The sequence below is a fragment of the Neodiprion virginianus genome, chromosome 1, assembly GCF_021901495.1.
Source record: "Neodiprion virginianus isolate iyNeoVirg1 chromosome 1, iyNeoVirg1.1, whole genome shotgun sequence".
NCBI classification, from domain to species: domain Eukaryota; kingdom Metazoa; phylum Arthropoda; class Insecta; order Hymenoptera; family Diprionidae; genus Neodiprion; species Neodiprion virginianus.
Window position 1 is genome coordinate 1,520,687 of NC_060877.1, and position 22,228 is coordinate 1,542,914.

The 22,228-nt window shown below is 43.3% G+C and overlaps 5 protein-coding genes across 9 annotated transcripts in view; 2 read left to right on the top strand and 3 right to left on the bottom strand.

Annotated features, from left to right (window-relative positions):
• LOC124310105 (terminal nucleotidyltransferase 5C) overlaps positions 1-7,086 on the top strand; it is a 73,944-nt gene extending 66,858 nt beyond the window's left edge. The window contains exons 3-5 of one of the 2 annotated variants that reach the window (XR_006909624.1): positions 502-619; positions 6,144-6,494; positions 6,637-7,086. The gene's annotated coding sequence lies outside the window, so the exon portion shown is untranslated. The remainder of the gene's footprint in view (positions 1-501; positions 620-6,143; positions 6,495-6,636) is intronic. The other variant, XR_006909625.1, reaches the window with a different exon arrangement.
• Positions 6,997-8,639, bottom strand: LOC124310107 (probable enoyl-CoA hydratase). The gene is made up of 4 exons (XM_046773722.1): positions 8,242-8,639; positions 7,878-8,134; positions 7,455-7,749; positions 6,997-7,356 (listed from the first exon to the last, which is right to left on the bottom strand). Exons 1-4 carry the CDS (start codon positions 8,354-8,356, stop codon positions 7,079-7,081), a joined length of 945 nt encoding a protein of 314 aa, XP_046629678.1. The 5' UTR covers positions 8,357-8,639; the 3' UTR covers positions 6,997-7,078.
• Positions 8,640-8,770: 131 nt separating this feature from the next.
• LOC124310103 (FAST kinase domain-containing protein 4) lies at positions 8,771-11,912 on the bottom strand. Of its 2 annotated transcripts, none has more exons than XM_046773715.1 (10): positions 11,747-11,912; positions 11,469-11,619; positions 10,830-11,288; positions 10,618-10,767; positions 10,271-10,516; positions 10,045-10,189; positions 9,875-9,958; positions 9,614-9,775; positions 9,458-9,533; positions 8,771-9,344 (listed from the first exon to the last, which is right to left on the bottom strand). In XM_046773715.1, the coding sequence occupies exons 2-10, from the start codon at positions 11,613-11,615 to the stop codon at positions 9,131-9,133; spliced, it is 1,683 nt and encodes a 560-aa protein (XP_046629671.1). In that variant the 5' UTR covers positions 11,616-11,619; positions 11,747-11,912; the 3' UTR covers positions 8,771-9,130. The 2 variants fall into 2 exon arrangements, with proteins under 2 accessions (XP_046629671.1, XP_046629670.1); XM_046773714.1 differs by having other exon boundaries at positions 10,830-11,291.
• Positions 11,913-12,021: 109 nt separating this feature from the next.
• Positions 12,022-20,113, top strand: LOC124310100 (splicing factor 3A subunit 1). 2 transcript variants are annotated; one of them, XM_046773710.1, is made up of 12 exons: positions 12,022-12,321; positions 12,585-12,915; positions 12,997-13,156; positions 13,225-13,506; positions 13,628-13,735; positions 13,896-14,061; positions 14,145-14,828; positions 14,907-14,968; positions 15,090-15,197; positions 15,299-15,472; positions 15,568-15,680; positions 17,488-20,113. In XM_046773710.1, the coding sequence occupies exons 1-11, from the start codon at positions 12,216-12,218 to the stop codon at positions 15,667-15,669; spliced, it is 2,283 nt and encodes a 760-aa protein (XP_046629666.1). In that variant the 5' UTR covers positions 12,022-12,215; the 3' UTR covers positions 15,670-15,680; positions 17,488-20,113. The 2 variants fall into 2 exon arrangements, with proteins under 2 accessions (XP_046629666.1, XP_046629665.1); XM_046773709.1 differs by lacking the exon at positions 17,488-20,113 and having other exon boundaries at positions 12,023-12,321; positions 15,568-16,207.
• LOC124310101 (xylulose kinase) lies at positions 15,847-22,018 on the bottom strand. 2 transcript variants are annotated; one of them, XM_046773711.1, is made up of 13 exons: positions 21,524-22,018; positions 21,333-21,419; positions 19,738-19,820; positions 19,425-19,578; positions 19,102-19,281; positions 18,638-18,739; positions 18,322-18,453; positions 17,711-17,864; positions 17,501-17,645; positions 17,128-17,417; positions 16,933-17,030; positions 16,725-16,865; positions 15,847-16,628 (listed from the first exon to the last, which is right to left on the bottom strand). In XM_046773711.1, the coding sequence occupies exons 1-13, from the start codon at positions 21,932-21,934 to the stop codon at positions 16,566-16,568; spliced, it is 2,040 nt and encodes a 679-aa protein (XP_046629667.1). In that variant the 5' UTR covers positions 21,935-22,018; the 3' UTR covers positions 15,847-16,565. The 2 variants fall into 2 exon arrangements, with proteins under 2 accessions (XP_046629667.1, XP_046629668.1); XM_046773712.1 differs by having other exon boundaries at positions 21,333-22,018.
• Between the last annotated feature and the right edge of the window lie 210 nt (positions 22,019-22,228).

The window sequence follows — 22,228 nt, forward strand, 5'->3', positions numbered from 1 at the left end:
GGAAACGAAAACACTTGAGGCAATCTGAATTTCAGGGCCTTATTCTTTGCAGTTTTGAGAAGACTTTTGAATTTTTCTTATCCAAATTAATAACAAAACGGCGGCACGGCGCGTATAAGTAGGGTACTGACGTTACTGGCGAAATTGTAACAAATAGAAAAAACTTTTTTAGTAAAAACACCTTTACGGATTCGAGATCGTAGCTCAGATGTTGGAATAAAAAAAAAAAAAATTGTTGAGATCAAAACTACGGTATCTCAAGTTTTAAATATTTTGTCAAAATTTCAAATCAGTCGGATCAAAATTGACCGAAGACTGCGCTACCGGATTGAAAACGTGGTCGTTCGCTACTTATACGCGCCATTCCGCCGTTTTGTTATTAATTTAAATGAAAAAATTCTAAAATGCTTTTGAAACTGTAAATAATAAAGCCCCAAGACTTAAATAGCTCCGAGTGTTTTCATCTTAAAAACAAACTCCTAAAAATAGGTATGACTTTAGACCGTTCAAGCTTAATTGGTCACATACTGACATGGACTTTTCTGCTCCCGGCGAGAAGAAACGTTAATTGAAACACCTGCCCGCGTTGTTTTCGACCATCGCACGCATCATCCGCCAGGTAAGAGCGACTCCCGATTATCTAGAAGTTGACTCGACACTCCTCGAGGAGCTCGGTGCACTTGATCGCTGTCACTGCCTCGTTTAGCCGGTATTTAACTCCCTGAACAAGGTATCACCGCGGATTGAGCAATTGAATAGCAATGGGACGATGAGCGAGTTTCAAGCATTCCTCAAATGCCGCATTTATTCGACGAGCGTGTTGAATGAACGCGCGGTGTTGCGCTTACAATTAGTGCAGGGAATGCTATAAATTCCTCTCTTCCTCAACCTCTTCGTTCCAGTCCCTGGGGTCAAAGTCAGCCGAGTCAAAATTTTCCCACAACAAACCGAAGCTGCGTCACAGCCGATAAGCGACAAACGTGCCGCGGTTAGAGTGTTAAGTCTATAGATCTATAACGGTCCGTATTTACAACCTTGCGCGACAAGTGCGGGATAGATAATACATGTATTTATTGATTGCGAAGCGGAATGTCGTTATTGGTGAAGGGTGGTGCAGGACCGTTTCAAAGCTGGTTATCACCTGGTTACAGGTGTAACCGCGGCCGTCGTGATCTGCAAATTACGCTACGTTACAAATTGAAGAAAGTCAAGTAGCTAATCTGTTCAAAATTTTCTGTTTATTCATTTACACTAATCGATAATAAGAATGTATATTATGTATATGTATTTTTTTTTTAATAACATTTACTACTTATTAGGTACGCTTACCGATAATTGCATATCACGCTCGACGATCGCTAGTCGATCCGTCAAAAATAACTTATGATTCGGATTACAAGGAAATTCGCGGGCGACTCGATACCGGCGAACGGAGAATAACTTTTCACGGGGCACAAGCCGAGAATATGGAATATCGCGTATCGGCGTGTATCCAGCATATATCGGGAGACGCGAGGTTGGGCCGCCTCGAGCCATGTAACAACCTACATTTCATTTAGCGAGCGCCCGACTCGGTGCACGCGGGGCGGCCTTGCTGCGGCCTGAATACCTCGAGAGCTAGTCCGCATCGCCGTCGACCCTTTCTACTGCGGCCGCTCTGTGATTTCAGTACTTAAGCCCGATTCACCGCAACGCGAAATTCCGCGCACCGCGCGTCTCCCTCCCCCCCTCTCCGCGACTTCGCACTCACGCCGATGAAGAAATTACCGTAATTTACGACTCTATCAATCACGACTTCCTCTTCTCGCGTAATTCTTCCTATCGGTGCGTTTAACGCTCTTTCGGCGGTGAACCGCCACGCGTTGTGCAGCCGCGAAACGTGCGCGAATCGATGTTCCTTGAACACCGAGTCGCGGAATAACGTGGTGTTAATTTGCGTCTCGACTCCTTGAATCGCGTGATAACGATTTTCTTCGATTTCCGTACTACCAAACCTACGTACACGCGTGTATGTAACAAGTTGCCGACAATCATTGACCCGACGTCGGATCTCGGGAGATGATTATACGAGGCGAACGATTCGCTAATCGTTTTTCCCAACTTGTCAAAATGGACTCGGATTATATAAGGTCCCTAGAATTACAACACCGGCGATTTCGTGTTTTTTTAACCGAGATAACGATCGTCGGTTGGACATTGCGCGATAATCTGCATCGTAGGTACACGACCGACCTATAATGCCTGCCTAATATATGCATGCACGTGAAATGGGAATTGAAATGTGACTTGCACGCGCGTAACCTGATGCAACGAATCGCTCCCAGGGCGACGCGGGTTTGTTTCAGCCGTTTCAGGGCCTCGATAGAAAACTCATTTGTATCGTTGTCTCGCGCTCCGATCGCCGATGTAAAACACGCGTATATATTATTGCGTTTTTCCTAGCACCGCGTCCTCGTCAATTGCGTCTGTAAGATACGCGCCTAGACCCTCGCTTGAATAGCCTCAACTATCGCACACGTGCCGAGGGTTTCAGCGTAGTAGTTATACGTTACACGGGATGGGTGTGTATGCAGGGCGAGGGCGAACGCGTTTGTAACAACTTTGGAAAGCTGAGAAGATGCTTGTAATTACGGGGCTCGCGACGAGCCGTAGCTCGTAAATTTCAACATAATTATAACCGATTTTCAGTTACACCGGCTGATTACCAATTACGCTCCGACCGACCGACCAACCCCCGAGCCCTGCCTCTCCCTCCCTTCCATCTCGGCCTTCGCTCCCCCGCCATTTCCACGTAGGTGTTATTCTTCACCCTGTATAAAAGCCTACAACGCAACCCTTATCCTCATCCTTACGTTTCGATTGAACATCTCGAGATGCGGCTGCGGACGTACAATGATTAACGACTAATCCGTACCCTTCCTTGTACGTATCCTGTATCGTACGGTATGGCGGGTGTTGGTAGTCATTGTTATTATTAATAAAATTATTATTATTATTATTGTTTTCGTTGTTGTTGTTGTTGTTGTTTTTATTACGCGTATAAATGACTCTCTGGCAAGTGAATGAAAGTGAAATTCGTTTCGAAAGTGGAGCCCGGGAAAGGTGAACGTATCGTATACCCGTGTTACGTATAGTATCATACAGCCGTGAGATGCGTATCTCGCGTGACATAATTGGCTCGTCGAAAATTGACCGCGAGCACGTCATAGAAAACGAAATCTTTTAAGAAAAATCGGTCATTCGTTATTACACCGAGTCAGGCGGCGATCGCTGATCGTTGGAGGACTCGCGGTGAAATCGCGTGCGGGGGAAATAAATCGACGATGCGAACTCGCCTGCCGCGTTTACAGTAACGCCATCGGTGCTCGATAAGCGTGCGGTAAAGTCTGCGGGAGGAGACGTTGGTCGTTGGTTCTTGGTTCGCGGAGAGGGCGACGACCCTGAATTCCGCGTCTCGATCACCGCCGTCGGGGACCATCTCGTCGATCGCCTTGCGATGTCCCGGTACCGCGTGCTGGAAGTTCTCCACCTCGAGTGCCGACCAATGTATCCCTGATTGTCTGTAGCAGGCTGCGGTAACCGGTAATAAATTGTCATCTATCCGGTTACGAAAACAAGCCTTATAGCCTGTACCTAAACGTACGCAGGTTGAACCGTAGGTAGACGGCTTAAGGTCTGCGGCGATAATTATTCCGCCACACAGGCACAGGCCGTAGTGTAATCGTTTGTACAAGATAAGCAACACCTTATTTATGTTAAACAACTAGATTTTACTCGCGCGCGTGTTGCGGTTCGTGTGTGTGTGTGTGATTTTTTCTTTCTTTTTTTTTCCTTTTTTTCTCCTTCCTTCCTTTATTTCTTTTCTACTTTCGTTGACTCACATTTGTTTCTCTATTTTTAGAAAATTCCATACCCACACAACGTATTAGACTGAAACTCGCAGCATGGTTGACCAGATCGTGCTGCAATAACTATTGTAAAGGTGTATATAACGCGGTTGGTTGGCCGTTGTAACGACTAGTTGACTAACGCACGTTGAGCAAATACGCTCTGCTCAGTCATTTTGACCATTACCGATTCACACCGCCCGAATCCGTCGGTCGTTGAATTCTCTTCTCATGCTTGGATCATATCCCGCGTTCCTCTCTTGGTGAAAATTTTTACTGCTCCGAATATTTGCAGAAATTGCAACATTTCGCATTAGTTCATCAAAAATTATAAATGTGCATAATTGTAGTAGCTTGTAGATTTTTTACTAACAAATAAAAAACAAAAAATACAATTTCTTATGAGAAACTCTGCATATTTACAATTTTCGTACGAAAACAATTTTCTGTTTTTACGAGATACGAGATTGTACGAAATGACCAAGTTTCGTTAAAAATTTGTAGAAAATCGTCGAAATCATTTTCACCAAGGTCTTTGTACATGTGCAGATTACACACGGGCATGCATCGATCGGCGTACCTGATGTACACATGCGGATATCCACGTACGAGTATACAGAGATATGTATAAGACGAAGTATTTGCCGTAGAGATATTTCGCAACAATGTGCGGCCGCCGCCGCCGCCGCCGCCACCTGCACCCATTTCGACACTATACGTCGCAATTCGCTCTTGCCCGCATAAGTGTATAAAGAAGTGTGTGTGTGTGTGTAGCCCGCCTCCGGAGTCGGTGTGTATCGGGCAACGCTTGTCTTACTTTCGCCAATTAAATTTGTGCAGTTGTTTTAACGGTAAGAAAAGAGAAGGAACGCATGCCTGTGTATTATAGTATATAACACATATCTCGAATTCTCAATCAGCATCGATGCGTGCGCAATTGCAAACGCAAGCGCGAATACGAACGGATATTATGTATATCATGCAGCACACATGTGTATACATGTAATAAATACATATAGGGCGTAATGTAAAATTTCTGAATTGCTGCATTTCAGCCGAGCGCTTCGTTGTATTATTTATGATGACGACGCAACGCTGGAGGGCGCATCCTTGATTTTTATCTGTGGATATGATACAACATATAACATATATCGCGCAGGGATGGATTGAGACTAATCGCCGCCCTAGGCTTGCGAGCAAAAGCCGACCTTTTAACGCGGATGTAGTTAGGTGAAACTCTCATTTTTCAAAAAATTCTGTTAAATGCATTTCCAATCGTGCGCACGTGTGTACTTCCGTGCTCTCGCTCCATTTTCAGAATTTGATATTTGTGCCCAGGTGCCGTTCAAGTATTAGCTAAACACGGGTAGGCCATTCGGAGAAACATTATCAAATGTCACCCTACAGTATTAGACATTCCAGGCAAGCGTTAGCTGACATGGGAGATTCAAAGTGCGTGCTCAAAGCCAGCCAACACACGGCGTGTTTGAGAATAATAAAAATTTGTTTTAAAACGAGGTGTTAATAATGCATTAATTGCTCAGTAATAGTATCTTAGCAAATATAAGGTTCACTGCATGCATTTAAGAAGATAGACAATATATGATGTATTTAATACTCGATGAATAATGAATTCACGTTTTACTGAATATGTCAGAGTGTATTGACAATTAATAATAATTAACATCCAATACAGTAGAGATGAATTGATCAAGATGTGACTATAAATGGCACTTGAGCCATTTCCAGGTAATAAATCGATCAGCTAATGAACTTTTGAAGAAGCGTTATGTAACGTTAAAAAACAGTAGTGGGCAAAACAAGCAAACGTTACCAATCGTTGCCGCTCGGGGTGGGATGCAAAAGTTTGCAAGAAATTAGCTAATACCTACTTGAATAGCCCCCTAATTACGAGGTGACAGAGGAGAGACGAGACGAACAAACGCGGCATTTATTCTTCGCGTCTCGGACCTCGAAGGAAACTGGGACAGCGATCGTTCTATCGATATTCGGCTTCTTGGTAGCCTTGGCGAGAGACATTTGAAGTTTGTTTTCATTCCTCCTTGTTACGGTTTATTCTCTTTTTCTTTCACAATTTGTACGCAGCGACTTATCCGCACTCTACGTGTTCGACAGGCCGACAGGGTGACGGAATAAAAATGCCGACGATGACCGTGGTCCGCGTCAAGTACTTTCTCGGTACGTGACAATCCATATTTCAATTCATGTAATTCCTTTTCCTTTTCAAACTTGCAGGGAAGAACGGGAGCGACGATCCGCAAGAGCTCCAAGCTGATTCTTCGAACGGTACCAGAGAAGTATTGGTGAACATCGACTGTCCGATCGGACTAATTATGGACTATGTACGAAAAACAGCTCGCCTCGAAGAAGGTGTGCGAAGCGTCCTTCGGCGAAGCCAATCGCAGCTGCCTAATTTCCTGCCTTTTTTCTTACTCCAAGTAATATATTGTGATAATAAAACAGGGGAAATCGATCTCTGCGAAGAAGATACGCGTCAAATGAAGAACGTCACTAATTATCCTTGCTGGGCTAGAGGGACGGATATTTTGGTACCCGGGACTGTGTACTTCATCGTCAAGGTCGAAAGTACGTACGTTTACCTAAATAACCGGTTATACCGATCCTTTGCATAGCGTATACGATTAATTCTGTATACCTATATGATTACAAATTTCGACATAGTTTCATGGTTTTTTTTTTTCTTTCCAATCGTGTTTCTTGCTTCAAGGAGACACCGAGGGACGGATCTCACGGGTTCTTCCTGTAATCAACGCCGTTGGCAATAAGGCAAGCAAAATTGCCGCCGATATAATGTCAAAGATACAACAACCGCCTGCAGGAAAGCAACGGACGTCATCTGTCGCGGGTAAATCATCGCTGCAGGACAAGAACGCTGGTAAAAGTGTACATCCGGAAAGACGATCGAGGGTCAGCAAACCGGCTTCGAGAGACAGAGTTGCTTAATTTTTATTATTTTTCGAAGTGCGATGTCTCGAAACTTTTTTTTTTAAATCTCGCAAAATTATTGTCAGCCAGGCGTGCAGGAGGTATGACAACTTTTTTATATTGCGAAGAAAAAAACGTCGGCTGTACAGCAAGATTAAAGAGACGCTTTTATTCAATATACAATACAAGTATAATCGCTGTAGGATTATATTAAATTATCGCAACTACAAAAGATCGTCTTTAATCTCGTCGGTCTTGCTTCTATCGATGGGTCGCAAATGATAGAATTTTCCGTGCCTCCCGATACCCTCGCGAAATTTCTTAGCGCCGACGGCGCCTTCTTCCAATAAAAGATGCGTCGAGTGATCCTTCTCGTACTGCAACGCCTCCTCGAAGCTCCGCGAAGAGAATGAGGCGTTGTGAGCGGAGGCTCGATCGGCGAGCATCGTACGCTGGGGGAACTTGAGCAGACACTGGGCCAGGTTGAAGGCCTGTCCTAGGGCTGGGGGAAGCAAAGAAGAATGAGTGGAGAGGCACTCCCGGCTGGCCTGTCTCGTTATTCTTATTATCACAATCAGTTTCTTTTCTCTTTCGTCTTACACGTGCCGCACGCCACGAGCCTGTTCGCCAATCCCCACGAGAAGGCTTCAGCGGCGGTGATTCCTCGGCCCGTCAGGATCATGTCCATCGCTCTCGAGTGGCCGATCAGAGCCGGTAAACGGACGGTACCACCGCCGAGGATCGGAACGCCGAATCTCCGATTGTAAAAACCGATCACTGCGGACTCCTCGACCACCCTTAAATCGCAGAGAAGAGCCAACTCGAGACCGGCTCCGATCGTGTAACCGCTGAGGGCAGCAACCATCGGTTTTTTCGTCTGAGTCATTCGGTTTGCCTGAAAATTAGACCGGTACTGAAAACGGGGGTGGAAACCTGGCATTTCCTCCTCTTCTCCTCCGATTTTTGGTGTGAGATTTAGAAAGGAGTACTGGGGTAAAAAGCATGACGGAATTCCTGCCGTACCAGAGGCCCGAACTGTGGCAAAGTGTCTTCCGACTCTCCGTCGTATTCGGATATTTCCTTGAGGTCATAGCCGGTGCAAAAATTTCCCCCAATACCGTGGATAACGGCGACAAGGGCGGATTCGTCTTGCTCAAATTCTTCGATAGCGTCGGAAAGATTTTGGGCCGCTATTCGGTTGAGGCTGTTCTTTTTCTCCGGACAATTTATACCGATCTTTGTTATCTCGCCCATTCGCTCAACGAGTATGTCTTTATTCTCTGTAAGAAATATATTCATCCGTGATGAAAGTATGACGTATGAAAATCGTTTTCCATCAAACGAAACGTGACATTGGAAATGGAATTGATTCAGGTATTTTACTCGCCTTTAGTCGGCTCGCATAATTCTACGGCCGCGGCTGGTTTTGAGGTTAGAGATTTTTTTAAATGACGCCTGATCTCCCTGCTCAGCGACGGAATCAAACGTCTCGCGGAAAACATTTTTCTCCGTGTTCTTTTCCTAACACAATTCAGCTAATCGATTAATACTTTGATCCTTTAAGGATTTGAGCACATTTAATTTTCTCCCGACGTAACGTCCACGGATCAACAACTCGCACATGCGTGTATCTGGTGGCGGTTGGTCAATGAAACAAACCAAATTGGCGTCGCCACTTGCTTGATGTTGGTATTTGATCAGGAATCTCTAACGGGATGCAGGCGATATCTCTAATCATTCTTCCAATTTTTAAAACATAGTCGAACACGCAGGGGACTGCGGCATTTCTACGCAAGTAAAATATTCGGTTACTCGTTAAGGTATGAAAGTAAAACTAAAATTACATGATGTAAATTCTTTATTTTTACTACGTCGCGAACTTCACAAATTTTTCGCATAATCTCAAACAGGATCAGGTCGTATTGGTGATTTGCAAATGAGAATGTTCTTTGTATACCTATGCCTTTTGGACCGTATTTTTTTTTTTTCTTTTTTTTTTGCACACCACTTTTTCCTTCTGCGAGTTCACCGTCGTCGATTTATGTTTTTGTTACGAAAGTAGTTCTTCGATTTTCACGTCTAGAATTTTGTGTTTCGTAAGGAAAAAAATAATGGCATAACATTGATCGACCTTTTGAGAAATGGGTCAAGTTAAACTTGCTCAATTGTCGTTCACAATGGTGTGCCATTCGCATATTTCCCCCCCCCCCCCCCCTTCAATTAATTTGTTAATTGTTTAATCACGGATTAATAGTAACAAATTATGAAATTTGACCCTAGGTACTACTTGACTGAACCGTTAACCGTATTTTTTCCTTTAAGTATTTAACACGTGTTACTAATTTATCCTGTGGATTAAATTCTGTATAAGGTACAAGCACTACTTTGTATCCCTTAGCTTGTAGTAGTCGGATGATCAGCGAATATAAACCCACACACTCTTGGACCCCTCGGCAAAAGTCGTTGTAATAAAGGCTAATCACCGCAAGTCTAAAACAGCAATTTTCAAAATTTTCACAAATAGATTTCAAAGATATAATAAGCGAACGTCATATTCATTTGTATATAGGTACCCCATTCCTTAACAAACTTTACACACTTACCTCGTAGCATTACTGTGTTTCGCCGCTTGACCAATCGGTAGTGGATTGCATTTATCGTCCACATAGCATTCCGCATCTGCGGAATGATAAATCATAAAAAAAAGTTATGAGCTAATTATATCAACTTATCAATGATTCGAATTAATTATAGCTCACCTATAATAAAGCCCATTCCGGTGTTCTCATTGATTTTCAGACAAGTTGATGAAGCGAATAGATTGGAAAGGGTATCGTGCACGGAGGTAACATAGAGCTGTTTCTCTTTGGGTCTATTGATGAATGTCTCATGCGAATTGAGGTCTTCGTTTAAAAATGGCCCTAAATCACATAATCAGATCTCTCGATAAACGAAATACATTTATTAAATATATTTTCAATTATTTTAGAATGATGGCCCATAGTCAACTGCAAACTTACCCGTATAATTTGGGATTAGTAATTTGGCTGCAGCATTAACGTTGAGCAGCTTCACCTTCCTTGGCATCGTCAGACATTGTAAGTCTGTGAAATTTAACCAGAATCGTGATAAGGATCAATGGTATTCACGACCCAGTTTCACTTCAATTCAGAAATATATTTTGAGATACCTGTCAATTTTTGGATAAAAACTGAGTCCAAGGTGCAAGCAACTTGGACAGGATCTGCTATTCCTAGGATTACAGTTGCCCAGACAACATCAAGCCATACTTCCGAAGCGGATACATCAGTCTCCTTTAATGGCTTTATGAATGCCTAGACCATTCAGTAATAAAAATTGAAAAAGCTTCGCAGACAAGAAAAGAGAGGAAAACCAATTTTAAGTAAGTTTGGTACCTTTTGCAATTCTGTCATGTTGAACGGTATGTGTAGAACAGTGGCTAAAGTTAACAACAGGGATGTGATGTACTGTGGCTTCAGTGATCGTGGCTCTGCCAAGATCCATTCGCATAACGCATCCAACAGTTCGGTATTTTTATATCGGAGAAAGCCCAAGGATGTTACGACTGAGCCTATTACAGCGGTACCATTATTCTCAGGAATACGTATGATTAATTCTGAGCTAACTTTCTCCATCAGTACCTACACATTTTTCCCAATATTTGTACATGCCAGAAAAGTGTTGATCTTTGATATTTCGTCTTAAGTAATGATAAGCAGAAAAAAATATTTCGTTTTCATACCTCATCTGGAAAGTTCAGCACAGCCAATGAAAATAGAATGTCAGCACATTCTTTTACATTCATTTTCTCAGTGCTGCGAGAGATATGGTACGACAAAGATCTCAATATGGGTAGGGATCTTCTCCGCTTGTGAGCCAAGGTGGTAAGTACCTAAGAACAGAATGTATTAGGAAATGAAAAAAACTTTGCATGCTTACCGAATTAGGGCTGACCTGGGTCATCTGAGCGAGAGATAGGGTAGAAATGAGTTTTGCTGCCTCATCATCTCCCGCAAGGCTGAGCACAGTTTTTAAATCACCATGTTCGTGGGGTTTGGATATTGTCGATTGTTCAGCCTGTCCTGCAAGCTGTTTGCAAAGCGACAAGAACCTCGGATCTTTCTCAAAGTCTGCCGGAGTGATTGTCTTTGCATTAATCCACTCGGAGAGAATAGACATAATGTTGAGACCATCTCTTTGAGATATTTTCTCATTTCCTGCTATGCTTAATAACTTGTCGATGGTATTAGCCTCAGAAATATCTTTTCTAATGGAGGATTTTGAAGACCTATCGGCCACTGTTTTCGTGTCATTCAGTATTGCGGCAAATGCCGCTTCGACTAGTTTGTTTTCGGACTTTAGTTTCGGTTTACTCTGCTTTGTACTGGTTTGCTGTTGGACTGGTTTCTTGGGCTGCTGAATTTCAAGAGACAGTAAATGACAAGTGATCTAGAAGGATTAGGAACACTTGTGCAGTAGGCGATAATAGAAATAAATGTAATAAAATTAGGAAAAAACAGCTGAAGGCAAGTTAAGCAGGGAAGAAAAACTAAGCTACCAGTTTGTGTATTAATTTGTCAATGGATAGCAAACCTTGTCAACAATAGAAGCAATGTCAGGAACAGGGGCTGCGGAACTGCTGAGTGTTAACAACTGCTGCGAATTAATCCTCCATATCGTACGAGGGGCGAACCTAGTTACCACGTTACACATGGTTCCGCCAAATTGTAGCATTGCCATTAATCTGGAAAATGAATAATTCTTTATGTAATATGCCATAGCATATAAGCAGAAGGACTAGCCCTACTCTGTTCCCAATAACACGTGACATAACACTAAGAGTAACAGGTGATGTTATAAATGACACTCACTCTATATTTACAGCTTAAATGTGTGACGATTAGTTCACAGATCATACGTATTTATAAATTATATTATTATCAATTTATGATTTCATATTGAGGTTATGCGGCTGCTGCACATTCGCTCTGCAGTCTGTATTTAAAAGGAACCGTAGATACGAAACTCTGACAGCATATCAAAGAATACATTGACGGGTTGGCGCAATGCGAACCTAGTGGAGTAACGATCAACCAACAGTCAAGTAGAGATCATGTCAGCTAGCTCACTGTTCAATCATTCGCACACCCGGACCCTCTTGGTGTTTCTCAGTAGTCTACGGTAGTTCCATTGAGTTCCTTGAAGTCTGAATATCGCCCTGATTTCGGATTCTTGTGTGCCTTTACGTTCCGCTCGCTGCGGAGTTTAGTTGAATTTTTGCCCTTCTAAATGACGAGTGAATAATTGTTACAACGAGTTGCGAATAGAGCTACGGAAAGAATGCCGGCTCAAGAAATAGTAACTCCCCAACCAGCGGAAGTCGAGGATGCCGCGCCGTCCTCGCAGCCGATCGTCGGCATCATATACCCTCCCCCGGAGGTTAGGAGTATCCTTTATCGAAACTGAGTTTTCGAGCAACGTTTTTTCATTTTTTCACTCATCACCCGCTCTTCTAAATTTGCTTAAAATGTGTAAGAACTTTGTAACTGATCGTAACGCGCACCTTTCAGGTGGAGGATAGTAATCAATCGAACCGCTTTTGAAAGAGCCAGTGGGTAAACGAGAGCGAATCGTAAGTCGATGTTGTAAAAATAACAAATCATCACGGAAATATCTTTCAGGTATCAATTTCCTTACACAGCTGATCAGATATCGTTGATAAGACGGCTAGTTTTGTTGCTAGAAATGGCCCAGAGTTTGAGTCGAGGATCCGTCAAAACGAGCTTGGAAACCCAAAGTTCAATTTCCTCAACTTTGGCGATCCGTATCATGCTTATTATCAGCACAAAGTTAAGGAATTCAAGGAGGGAAAGGCACAGGAGCCTGTCATCGGTCTGGGCGTTGGTAAAGGTGTGAATCTCACAGCCCACCAGAAACAACAAGAAATTTTGAAGCAAGTCGAACAGCCGTTCGTACCCAAGGATCCGCCAGTTGATTTTGAATTCATTGCTGATCCCCCGTCTATTTCCGCTCTAGATTTGTAGGCTTACTTTTATTTTACTCTTACTGAATTTATTTTGTATTGCATCCGGTCCATTTTAAACTGTCAATTATTTTACAGAGACATTGTCAAACTGACAGCTCAGTTTGTAGCTCGTAATGGGCGTCAATTTTTGACCAATTTAATGAATCGTGAGCAGAGGAATTTTCAATTTGACTTTTTGCGTCCTCAGCACTCTCTCTTTCAATATTTCACTAAGCTGCTTGAACAGTATACAAAGGTAAGCCCGGTGCGAATACAGTAGTGCATATAGAATAGAAATTGGTATTTCATTTATTTGTGCAACAGGTGCTGATTCCTCCGAAAGATTTACTTCCTCGGCTGCGAGATGAAGCCGCGAACATGGACAAGATATTAGAACAAGTGAAATATCGCGCAGAGTGGCTCAAGTATCAAGAGGCACAGAGGCGTAAAGAGGAAGAGGAATTAGAGCGAGAAAGAGTTGCTTATGCTCAAATTGATTGGCATGATTTTGTTGTCGTTGAAACGGTTGACTACCAACAGTTTGAAGTTGGGAATTTCCCCGCTCCCACAACTCCGGACGAGGTTGGAGCTCGTGTTTTGATGCAGGTGCGTGGATTTTCAGTCGTAAACTGTTCAAATGCTATTCATCTTCACACGACACGATTGAATAAGTTTTTAATTTAGTATCACCGGATTAGGACGTGTTCTGAGTGAGTTTTTCTTTCAGGAACGCATTGAGGATGGAGAGGAGGTAGAAATGCAGATTGAAAGTGACGGGGATGAAGAGCTCCACTCTCGCGAGGGTGAGAAAGACAGAGCAAAAGATAACAACCAGGTGAATGTCAAGAAATACTGTGAATTAAAAAATTCTGTCCATGCATGAGAATTTTATGTGAATTTCGCAATTATTTTTGTGCTTATCATTATATTATTAGGAGATAATCGCTAATTTCGCATGTCAGCAGTATCAGACATTGTAACACCAGTTTTTCCAGGTCCAAGATATGGAGGAAGATTCCAGTGATGACGACGACGTTTCGCCTCCTGGAGATTCAAACAGAGGCAAAGACCAGAGACACCGCGATACCATGCAACCACCGCCGCTACCTCCAACCCCGGGCAATGTCGTCGTCAAGAAGGGGTACGATCCGAAACAACATGGTAAGCTGATGAAGTGTCTCGAGTTTAGGTTATTCGTCGACAACATCGTACACCGCCATCTAATCCAACGAATTAATATCTAGCTTCCGTGAAGAATACTCGCCCCACTGCGCCAGATGAGTATTTGATATCTCCTATAACTGGGGAGAGAATCCCAGCAAGCAAAGTGCAAGAACACATGCGAATTGGTCTGCTGGATCCTCGCTGGGTGGAGCAGCGTGATAAGCACCTGGACAAACTGGCCCAAGAGACCGTATTCGCTCCTGGTACGGCGATAGAAGCAAGTTTGAAGCAGCTGGCCGAGCGGCGTACGGATATTTTCGGTGTGGGAGATGAGGAGACAGCTATTGGTAAGAAGATCGGTGAAGAGGACAAGAAGAAAGACGACAAGGTTACGTGGGACGGTCACACGTCGAGCGTTGAGGCCGCTACGCGCGCCGCTCGCGCTAATATTACACTTGAAGAGCAAATACATCAAATCCATAAGGTTAAAGGCCTTCTGCCTGATGAGGAAAAGGAGAAAATCGGGCCTAAACCCGCCACTCGAGCTGCTGAACTCTCCCACATGGCGGCTGCGGCTTCCAAGCCTCAGGCGACCCTGAAAGCTCCTCCAAAGCCACCCGCCCCCAAACCCGTACCGGTTCCTGCTCAACCACCACCCCCTTCGATTGGAATGTCGACAATGGGTATTCCGCAACCCATAATGCCTCAACCACCTATGATGATGATGGCACCCATGCCGCCGATTCGGCCGCCCCCCTTAATGAGTAAGTTTCACTTCGTCTTTCTGCAATAATAAAATTTTTTTATCACGTACAGCTTTATTGTGTTTTCTAATATTGCAGCACCAGCGATGTCGCCGTTCATGCCAACGCCACCCCCGATGCAGCCGCCGTTACCAAGTGGGGTAAGATTTACTCTTAATTTACTAAAATTTCACGCACAGCAGCTGTAAAATCGTTATTCTTTTTGTGATATTCCCGACTTTGTTTTGTTACGTATCTACTTGTCCGTTCAAAAAATTGTAGATTGGTATAAAGCATCCTGGCGAGCCAATGGAAGAAGAACCGCAAGCAAAGAAATTGCGTACCGAAGATTCCTTGATACCGGAGCAACAGTTCTTGGCTAGAAATAAGGTCAGTGTTATTAATTGTTTTGCTTTCTCGTTTCGCAGGATTATTCAAGCAACAATCCCATGTTCAAGCTATAATTTTTAACAATGTAATCCGCTCTGCAGGGTCCGGTGCAAGTCAATATCGCCGTTCCTATGATGACCGAAAAAGCTGAGTGGAAGTTGAACGGACAAACTCTGAACATCACGCTGCAATTGAGCGATACCATTGCTACAATGAAGGCAAGCATTCACGAACAGACTGGAATGCCGCCTGGGAAACAAAAGCTTCAATACGAGGTGATTATTGCGATTTATCATACATATACCGGAAACCACTTGTCCTTATTCATTTGTGCGCATTTTGAAATCGTGCTTTAACATTCTTTTTCCAGGGAATGTTCTTCAAGGACAACAACACTCTCGGTTATTATAATTTAGCCTCGGGTAACGTGATAAACCTTTTACCAAAGGAGCGCGGTGGCAGGAAGAAGTAAAAGTTTTTCAGGTAATTACGGCAATTGGTTATAAAAATGTCAGTCAATCGACCTACCCTAAGAGAATTTTTAATTTCACTTATACGCTGGATATGCAACAAACTTAAAACTACGTATATTAGTGACTTCTTTTCTTTCTAAGGAAAAGGTAAACCGATTAAATTATCCAACCTCTTATCGAATAAATAATCATCATGGGAACAATATTTTATTAAAACTTGTACTTTACATGGAATTTAGGCACATGTGTGTAAGTTAAATAATTTTTTTTCTCCTCATTCTTCAACAACTTAGAGCGAAATTTCTGAATTTTCTCCTGATTGTATCTTAGCCAGGTGGTCTTTTTGTGCCTTCAAGTACTCAAATTTGCCTAAACAAAGCATAGCTGTTACAAGTTTGCAGTCGGATTACTTGATGAAACTTTTGTCGTTATTTCGCCTACTTACTTCACCATAAATTATATAATATGCCTATTGTATATTATAGTGGAAATGGAATGCGCTAAGTTAAATTATATTATGCAGCGACATTATTGCCATTCGAGTAGATGAAAATTATCCTCGAGTAAATTATATTATTATCCGTACATAAAATATCACCTGGATGCCGTTTAAATGTAATTTCACTAACCATTGACTATAAAGAGATATCGATTAATTAAATTGGAATAAACTTTTAAACAAGCAGTAGACCAAAAGCATTTCCAGAATGCTTAGGAGCCTAAAATTTCTATTGTCATTCATCGAATTAAAATTAAATAAAAGTCTTCTAATTAACTAGCCCTATCGTCAGTGCAGTAGAAAACTAATCAGAGGTACTTGTATTGTCGATAAAAGGGCGGAATGTTAAACAGCAGAAGTCCATAAAAATTTCTCGGTATTTCGTTTGGGTTTAGTCTATTCCTTCTTCAGCAGATCGGCGACGATTTTTCTATACCGAACGATCATCGGTTTGTATATCTGAAAATGATTGCAAAACAGCGGTACTAAATACTCAAATTTTCCGTGTAAGATTATTTGCACAAGTAATATTATTTGCAACTTTGCGTCACTTACAGACTCCGCGTCTTTGTACGGCTGACACAATAGCCGAGGTTCGGGTAACGATGCTGTTATTTCCAGAAAAGTTTTTTCTCCACGCAGCAATCCGTGCTTCGCCTGATAAGCCCCTCCCAACATCGCCGAATTAGCTAATTCCTAAAATTGTATTAATTTAGTAATTTCGAATTATTATACCGCAGTTTCGAATGAGACATCGACTCACCGAGACGTAAACAGGGGAATTGAAAACGTCGGCGAGAACTTGGAGTATCGCTTTGTTGTTAGAAGCTCCCCCAGTCGCTATAATGCGGGTGTTTGGGCCTGGAAAGAACGTGGGATAAAATCGAATGCGTGGAGCATAGAGACGTCGAAAGTTTATTCTGGGAAGGAAAATTTAAGTATAACTCGGATGGCTAACCGATCGTGAAGCCAAAGTCTTCGGCGTGGGCTCTTCGCGCGATAAATTGACCCTCTATGACCGCCCGGACTTCGACTTCCTTTGAACTGTATCGGCTGATTTCGTCGTTGGCTTTGTTGTATCTGTGATCTCCGTTAAGGAACGGAATTATCTCCTGAGCGTCGTAGTAAAGTCCGATGTTACCGAAATTTCCTCGGGGCGTGCTCTCCAATAATTCGTTAAAAATTTGCCAGGATCCACCGGCCGCGCTGTCTCTGATTCTCTCGCGAGTCAGAGAGCCATTTTTAAAGCTAAAAACATTGCACGCTCTGAATTTTTCTTGTTCAAAATCTTATTAATCTCTTCTCTTACCTTTTCTAGGAAAGTATCTTACCAAAGCAAAGCCATGTAAGCCCCGTCCTCTAGCGGGTTGCAGAAGATGTGCCCCTCCGTCGCGGTTTTCACCTTTTCAAGCCATAAAAAGAGAGTGTCGCTAGTGCCCAAACTACAAGCCACATCTCCGTCCTTGAGTCTCATTCCTGCGAACATAGTTGAAATTTGATACTACGCTGCGTAGAGGCTAAATCGAGGACCCGTTACCCACCAATCAGAGAGCCCGGATTGTCCCCGGTGAACGCTATCACTCGGCATTTTTCATCGAACCCAAATCGCTCAACGAGATACTTCGAAACCGGACCCAAATTCGTGTAGGATGGCACGGGACTTCCGAGCCTCTCTCTCAGTCCCGGAGCGCAAGCCTGTGAGGATGAGAAACTGCGTGACGGAGGGAATTTCAGAGAGAATAGGTATGAGAATTGTTCTCAATTTTCCGTAAAACGCAGACAAAGAATTCAGCAATTGTTGGAAAAACTGGAAAAGAGTCAGGGAACCGTACTTTTTTTATATATCGTTTTCAAACTTCAGCCATGCTTCGTAAATTCAGTTAAGCTAACTTTCGAAAATGGTATATCGTTCAATTTCTAATTATTCGTGCGAAGGGAAGCAATACTATGCGCATTTTAAATCCAAATTTGTATATTCAATGTGTGCACAACTTCTGGAACTTTTGGTCGTAAAAGCTGCCCAATATTACCCAAGTTTCGTGGGAAAACGTCAGGGATTTCGGAATTTTTTGACGGGATAAGACAGGGAGTTAGTTTCATTTGATCAAAATTTTCGCCACCCTGTCCCGGTCTTTTTTGTATATCTACGAACCTCTAGAAGCTGATCACACCAGTCCTTAGTTCGGATATCCAGAAGGTTAGTTCCTGACCCGTCGGATAGATCAATTGGGGCGAAATCCCCGAGGAATAAAGTAGCCGCGAAGCTGCTGACGAGAGATATCCTCTGGAAATGAATTTCGCAAGTAAATATGTGACCATCATTTACGTTCTCTTGGTTACGGCACAAAGTATTGAATCAAGTCCAGAAATCAGTTGACTTTAATTCATTTCAATTAAAAATTTGAATTTTTCCGAGCAAATAATACGATTTGAAAATTTCAATAATTAGGTCACACCTAGTGTTGTACCTCGGTGCTGGCATAAGCGTCCGGCTTGTAATGGGCTATTTTGGCTATTTGCGCACCGGAGAACCTTTCGTAAGCTCTGGATCCTGTTATTTCTGCCAGTTTCTGGAAAACGGAGATAGTCGAAGCGTTAGTCATTCTTCTTATTTACATATGTGAGACATTCACGTAGCAGGATACGTAAATACACATAGACGTATACCCATGCGCTCTCTAGCCATACGTGCTATCAGTCACGTCGCAACGTATGCCACGATAAAGAGTCTCAGGAGCCATACCACAGCACGGCGGCAAATATTAGAGGAAGTAGTTTAGCTCGTTAGCTCGTTTCGCATCATGTGTACAACACGGTCACACACGCATTGGTGCACTATATGTATGGTATATTGTGTACGCATACTTGTGTACGCACCGAGTCACCACGGAATGAAATCTTAATTTGAGTAAGGATTAGTCTGATGTATTACTTGCGGACCGCCCACCGCCTCCTCGAGGATACGACATTGCTCCGACGTGCTAGAGTCCATCCAAACCGGCGACAGACCGACCGAAAAAAACGTCGCCAGTTGCTCGTGCAAAAACTTGTCCGGATCCAAATTTTTCAACTGATTGCCGCTTCCTTTTCCCCAGTAAACCGTACCGTGTTGCTGTTTTCGTTTTTCACGCCAAGGGAGAAAAAATTCTATTAATCGTTAATTAATATTAGGATCCGACATATCGGAGGATACGTCGTCTCATTGAGACCGAGATTTTTGTATCTCCGTGTCGGCAATAACGTAAAGTTTCTCACCTGCGTGCTACCGGAAATCGCGGCGACTTTTGCAAAGTCGACACCGCAGACCCGCAATTTGTCGAGAATCATGTCCAGCGCTTTTACCCACATCAGGGTGGGAGCCACCCTGAGCAAGGGATCGCTTTTGTTCTGAACAACTCCTCCGTAGGTTCTGAAAAGAGTCAGTTTTACAAAGAATATATTTCAGATAATCAAGCCACCGATCCTCGGCTGTTATTTATTGAACAATATGGGTACAAGGGTCGCACGGTAAGTGGGCATATTTTTATACTCTTTATTTTCCCCCCGCTTATCTCAAATTACTCATTACCTAAACTCCGGTAAATCATTGTCGAACTGCACGCTAGTCTCGTGAAGAACCTTCAGGTTCTCGTCCACCACAACAGCTTTCAACTGAAAGAAAATGAAATGAAGATTAAAGCTTGGGGAGATTTTTTTAAAACTTAATTTTCGTTTCATTCCCTTTTACATCGCAAGAATTCCGTTATCCCCGATCGATGGGTAACTAAAAGTTCTAATCATCTCATATGCAGTGTAGAAATACAGCCTTTTGTATTTCTGTTTCAAGTGGCGATGGCCGCTGAGTTAAAAATAATCGATTAACCGATCATTTCGTATTGTTTTGAAACGTCGCATAATAAACCAAAATTACGTAAATTTCGGTACGTAGTCTTGATGGTGAAAAAGATTTCTTGATAATTGATAGTTTCATTCAAAATATTTTCCAATATCATTTACCTCTCACTTGTTACATCAATTAGGTACCTAGCAAGTAAGACAATGACAATGATTGATACTTTAATCTTGTAAATTGATACTGATATTCTTAGCTTCAAGATGTCAGGAAATTGTCGAGAAAAGAGACAGTGCCTAACGTGCACCTTTTTAAATTCGCGGTGATCTCACTGCCTGTGCATCCTACGTATACGCATGTATACATGTATACATATATCGCGTAATTCGTCACCGCTGCTTATGAAATCCGAGTATCTGCATAATCGTACATATTCTCCGTGCATCGTCGAGTCTCAGAGCCTCGATTAGTAGCTACGAAATCAAGTAGTGAAGAAGACTGAAGCGAGGTAGAAACCGCGTCCCCAGGTGGAACCATTTTAAAAAAAACCGCGCGCACAGGTGTCGCGTTCGATTTCGACAGGCAGCGCCGCCGTTTACCTGTCCTCATCGTCGTTCGCGCGATCACCTGAGGATCGGGTGTAATGCCGAAAAGCGTATTTAACGAGTCGTCAACCGGCGTTTCATTTCATCTCCTCCTCCGTTGATCCGAGGTTGGGGAATCGTCGGTGATAAAACGGATTCCCCCTCCCTCCCTCCCGCCCGCCAACCTTCCTTTCATCATAGATTAAACAATCGTGGAGTAACAACAATTACTGATAGTGCGTTCCTGCACATGCGCAACACGGCCCACGGATAGAGAGGCACGTCCCAGCATGTGACCAGTGGTGTGTTAAAAACCGAGATAAGGATTCCTCGCCGACGAAAAATGAGAGAGAGAGATGGAAAAAGAAACAAAATAAATAAATAAATCATCTACAAAGTACGCACACCACAACCTGCCGAGTTCACCGAGATCTGCCCCCTTTATCTGTGAGCGTAATGTGCCGATGATGATGATGATGATGATGATGATGGAATGATGCGGTTCGTGCCTGTATAATATTATACACACTCGTAACAAAATAACAGGGGGGGGGGGAGAGAAGGAGGAGGAACGAAACATGAAAAATGTCGTAGTTTATTTGCACGTATAATAATACCGCGTGTGTGTCGTAAAAATATAATTTATCGTGTTCCCTCTGTGTACGATATATGCTTAAATGATTAAATTGTAATTGTAGTAATGAGTGAATAAGCGGTGAATGTAAAATAATAACGACGGGGCCTTACCTGCTGAGTGCTGAGGTCCAGGCCCAGGTAGGTGGCCTTCGTCTCGGTCTCCGCGGCGGTTCCGTCACTCATTTTCGCGGTGAGTCTGTGCCGATCGGAATATATAATATAAATTCGTGTAATATGGAAGGATCGGAAGCCTTGCCGGCGGAGGATGAGAGGTGGGAGGTAGGGGGGCGTGATCTCCGTACTTCCGCTTTCCTCCGCGCGTCGCGCGATGTTTTACTTATGTTCGATGCCTCCGGAGGCGCGTCTCGCTCTGCCGACGTAGAGGAGGCTCTCCTCTCTTCCTCTCTTCGCGGCGCAGGTAGTAGTCTGCAGGTGCGAGAGAGGCGTCGGCGTCGGCGTCGGCTTCGGCGTCCTTCGTTGGCTCTCTTTCTCTTTCTCCTTCTCTCTCTCCGACACTCTCCGTCGGCGCTGGTTAGACCGTGTCTCGGCAACACCGTCACGGTGAAATTTAACCCACCCGTACGTACGTACGATGCAAGCTGGTAGTAAGTAATTGTAACTTGTAAAAGAACCGCTCGCGCACTGCTGGAGTTTCGGTATCGCGGTCGCGGAGCCGCTGACTTACGCCTTCGTTGTTTCGCGCTCTGTCGCATCCAAAGACGAGAAATTGTCGACGTTCCTTGTTAGCCGGTATCTACGGACGTCGCGCGATTTCGTAACCCTCTCTTTTTCTCCCTGTTTATCCGAAGTTTCTCTATCCTTCGTTATCTCCGACTGCCCTCCGTCTATCCGTCTTCGTCGCTCCCGTCAAACTCCACCTATTAGCGAATAATAAAATTACCCACGCCAATCTTATCTGGACATGTAGGCACACACACACACACACACACGTTCTCGATTATACGTGCATGGTTAATAGATTATATGTATTGCTCATTATACCACAG

Bases quoted from the DNA above. Each gene is read 5' to 3' on its own strand.
- LOC124310107 (XM_046773722.1), bottom strand. From the start codon at position 8,356: ATGTTTTCCGCGAGACGTTTGATTCCGTCGCTGAGCAGGGAGATCAGG. The intron at 8,135-8,241 runs GCGAGTAAAATA...TATTTCTTACAG, and splicing joins ATTATGCGAGCCGACTAAAG to AGAATAAAGACATACTCGTT. The intron at 7,357-7,454 runs GTAAGACGAAAG...TGCTTCCCCCAG, and splicing joins GCTCGTGGCGTGCGGCACGT to CCCTAGGACAGGCCTTCAAC.
- LOC124310103 (XM_046773714.1), bottom strand. From the start codon at position 11,615: ATGGCAATGCTACAATTTGGCGGAACCATGTGTAACGTGGTAACTAGG. The intron at 10,190-10,270 runs GTACCAAACTTA...TGAATGGTCTAG, and splicing joins ACATGACAGAATTGCAAAAG to GCATTCATAAAGCCATTAAA. The intron at 9,776-9,874 runs GTAAGTTTGCAG...TATGTGATTTAG, and splicing joins ACTAATCCCAAATTATACGG to GGCCATTTTTAAACGAAGAC.
- LOC124310100 (XM_046773710.1), top strand. From the start codon at position 12,216: ATGCCGGCTCAAGAAATAGTAACTCCCCAACCAGCGGAAGTCGAGGAT. The intron at 14,829-14,906 runs GTAAGTTTCACT...CTAATATTGCAG, and splicing joins TCGGCCGCCCCCCTTAATGA to CACCAGCGATGTCGCCGTTC. The intron at 15,198-15,298 runs GTCAGTGTTATT...TCCGCTCTGCAG, and splicing joins AGTTCTTGGCTAGAAATAAG to GGTCCGGTGCAAGTCAATAT.
- LOC124310101 (XM_046773711.1), bottom strand. From the start codon at position 21,934: ATGCGACAGAGCGCGAAACAACGAAGGCGTAAGTCAGCGGCTCCGCGA. The intron at 21,420-21,523 runs GTACGGAGATCA...TCCGATCGGCAC, and splicing joins ACGCGCGGAGGAAAGCGGAA to AGACTCACCGCGAAAATGAG. The intron at 19,579-19,737 runs GTAATGAGTAAT...GACTCTTTTCAG, and splicing joins AATGATTTACCGGAGTTTAG to AACCTACGGAGGAGTTGTTC.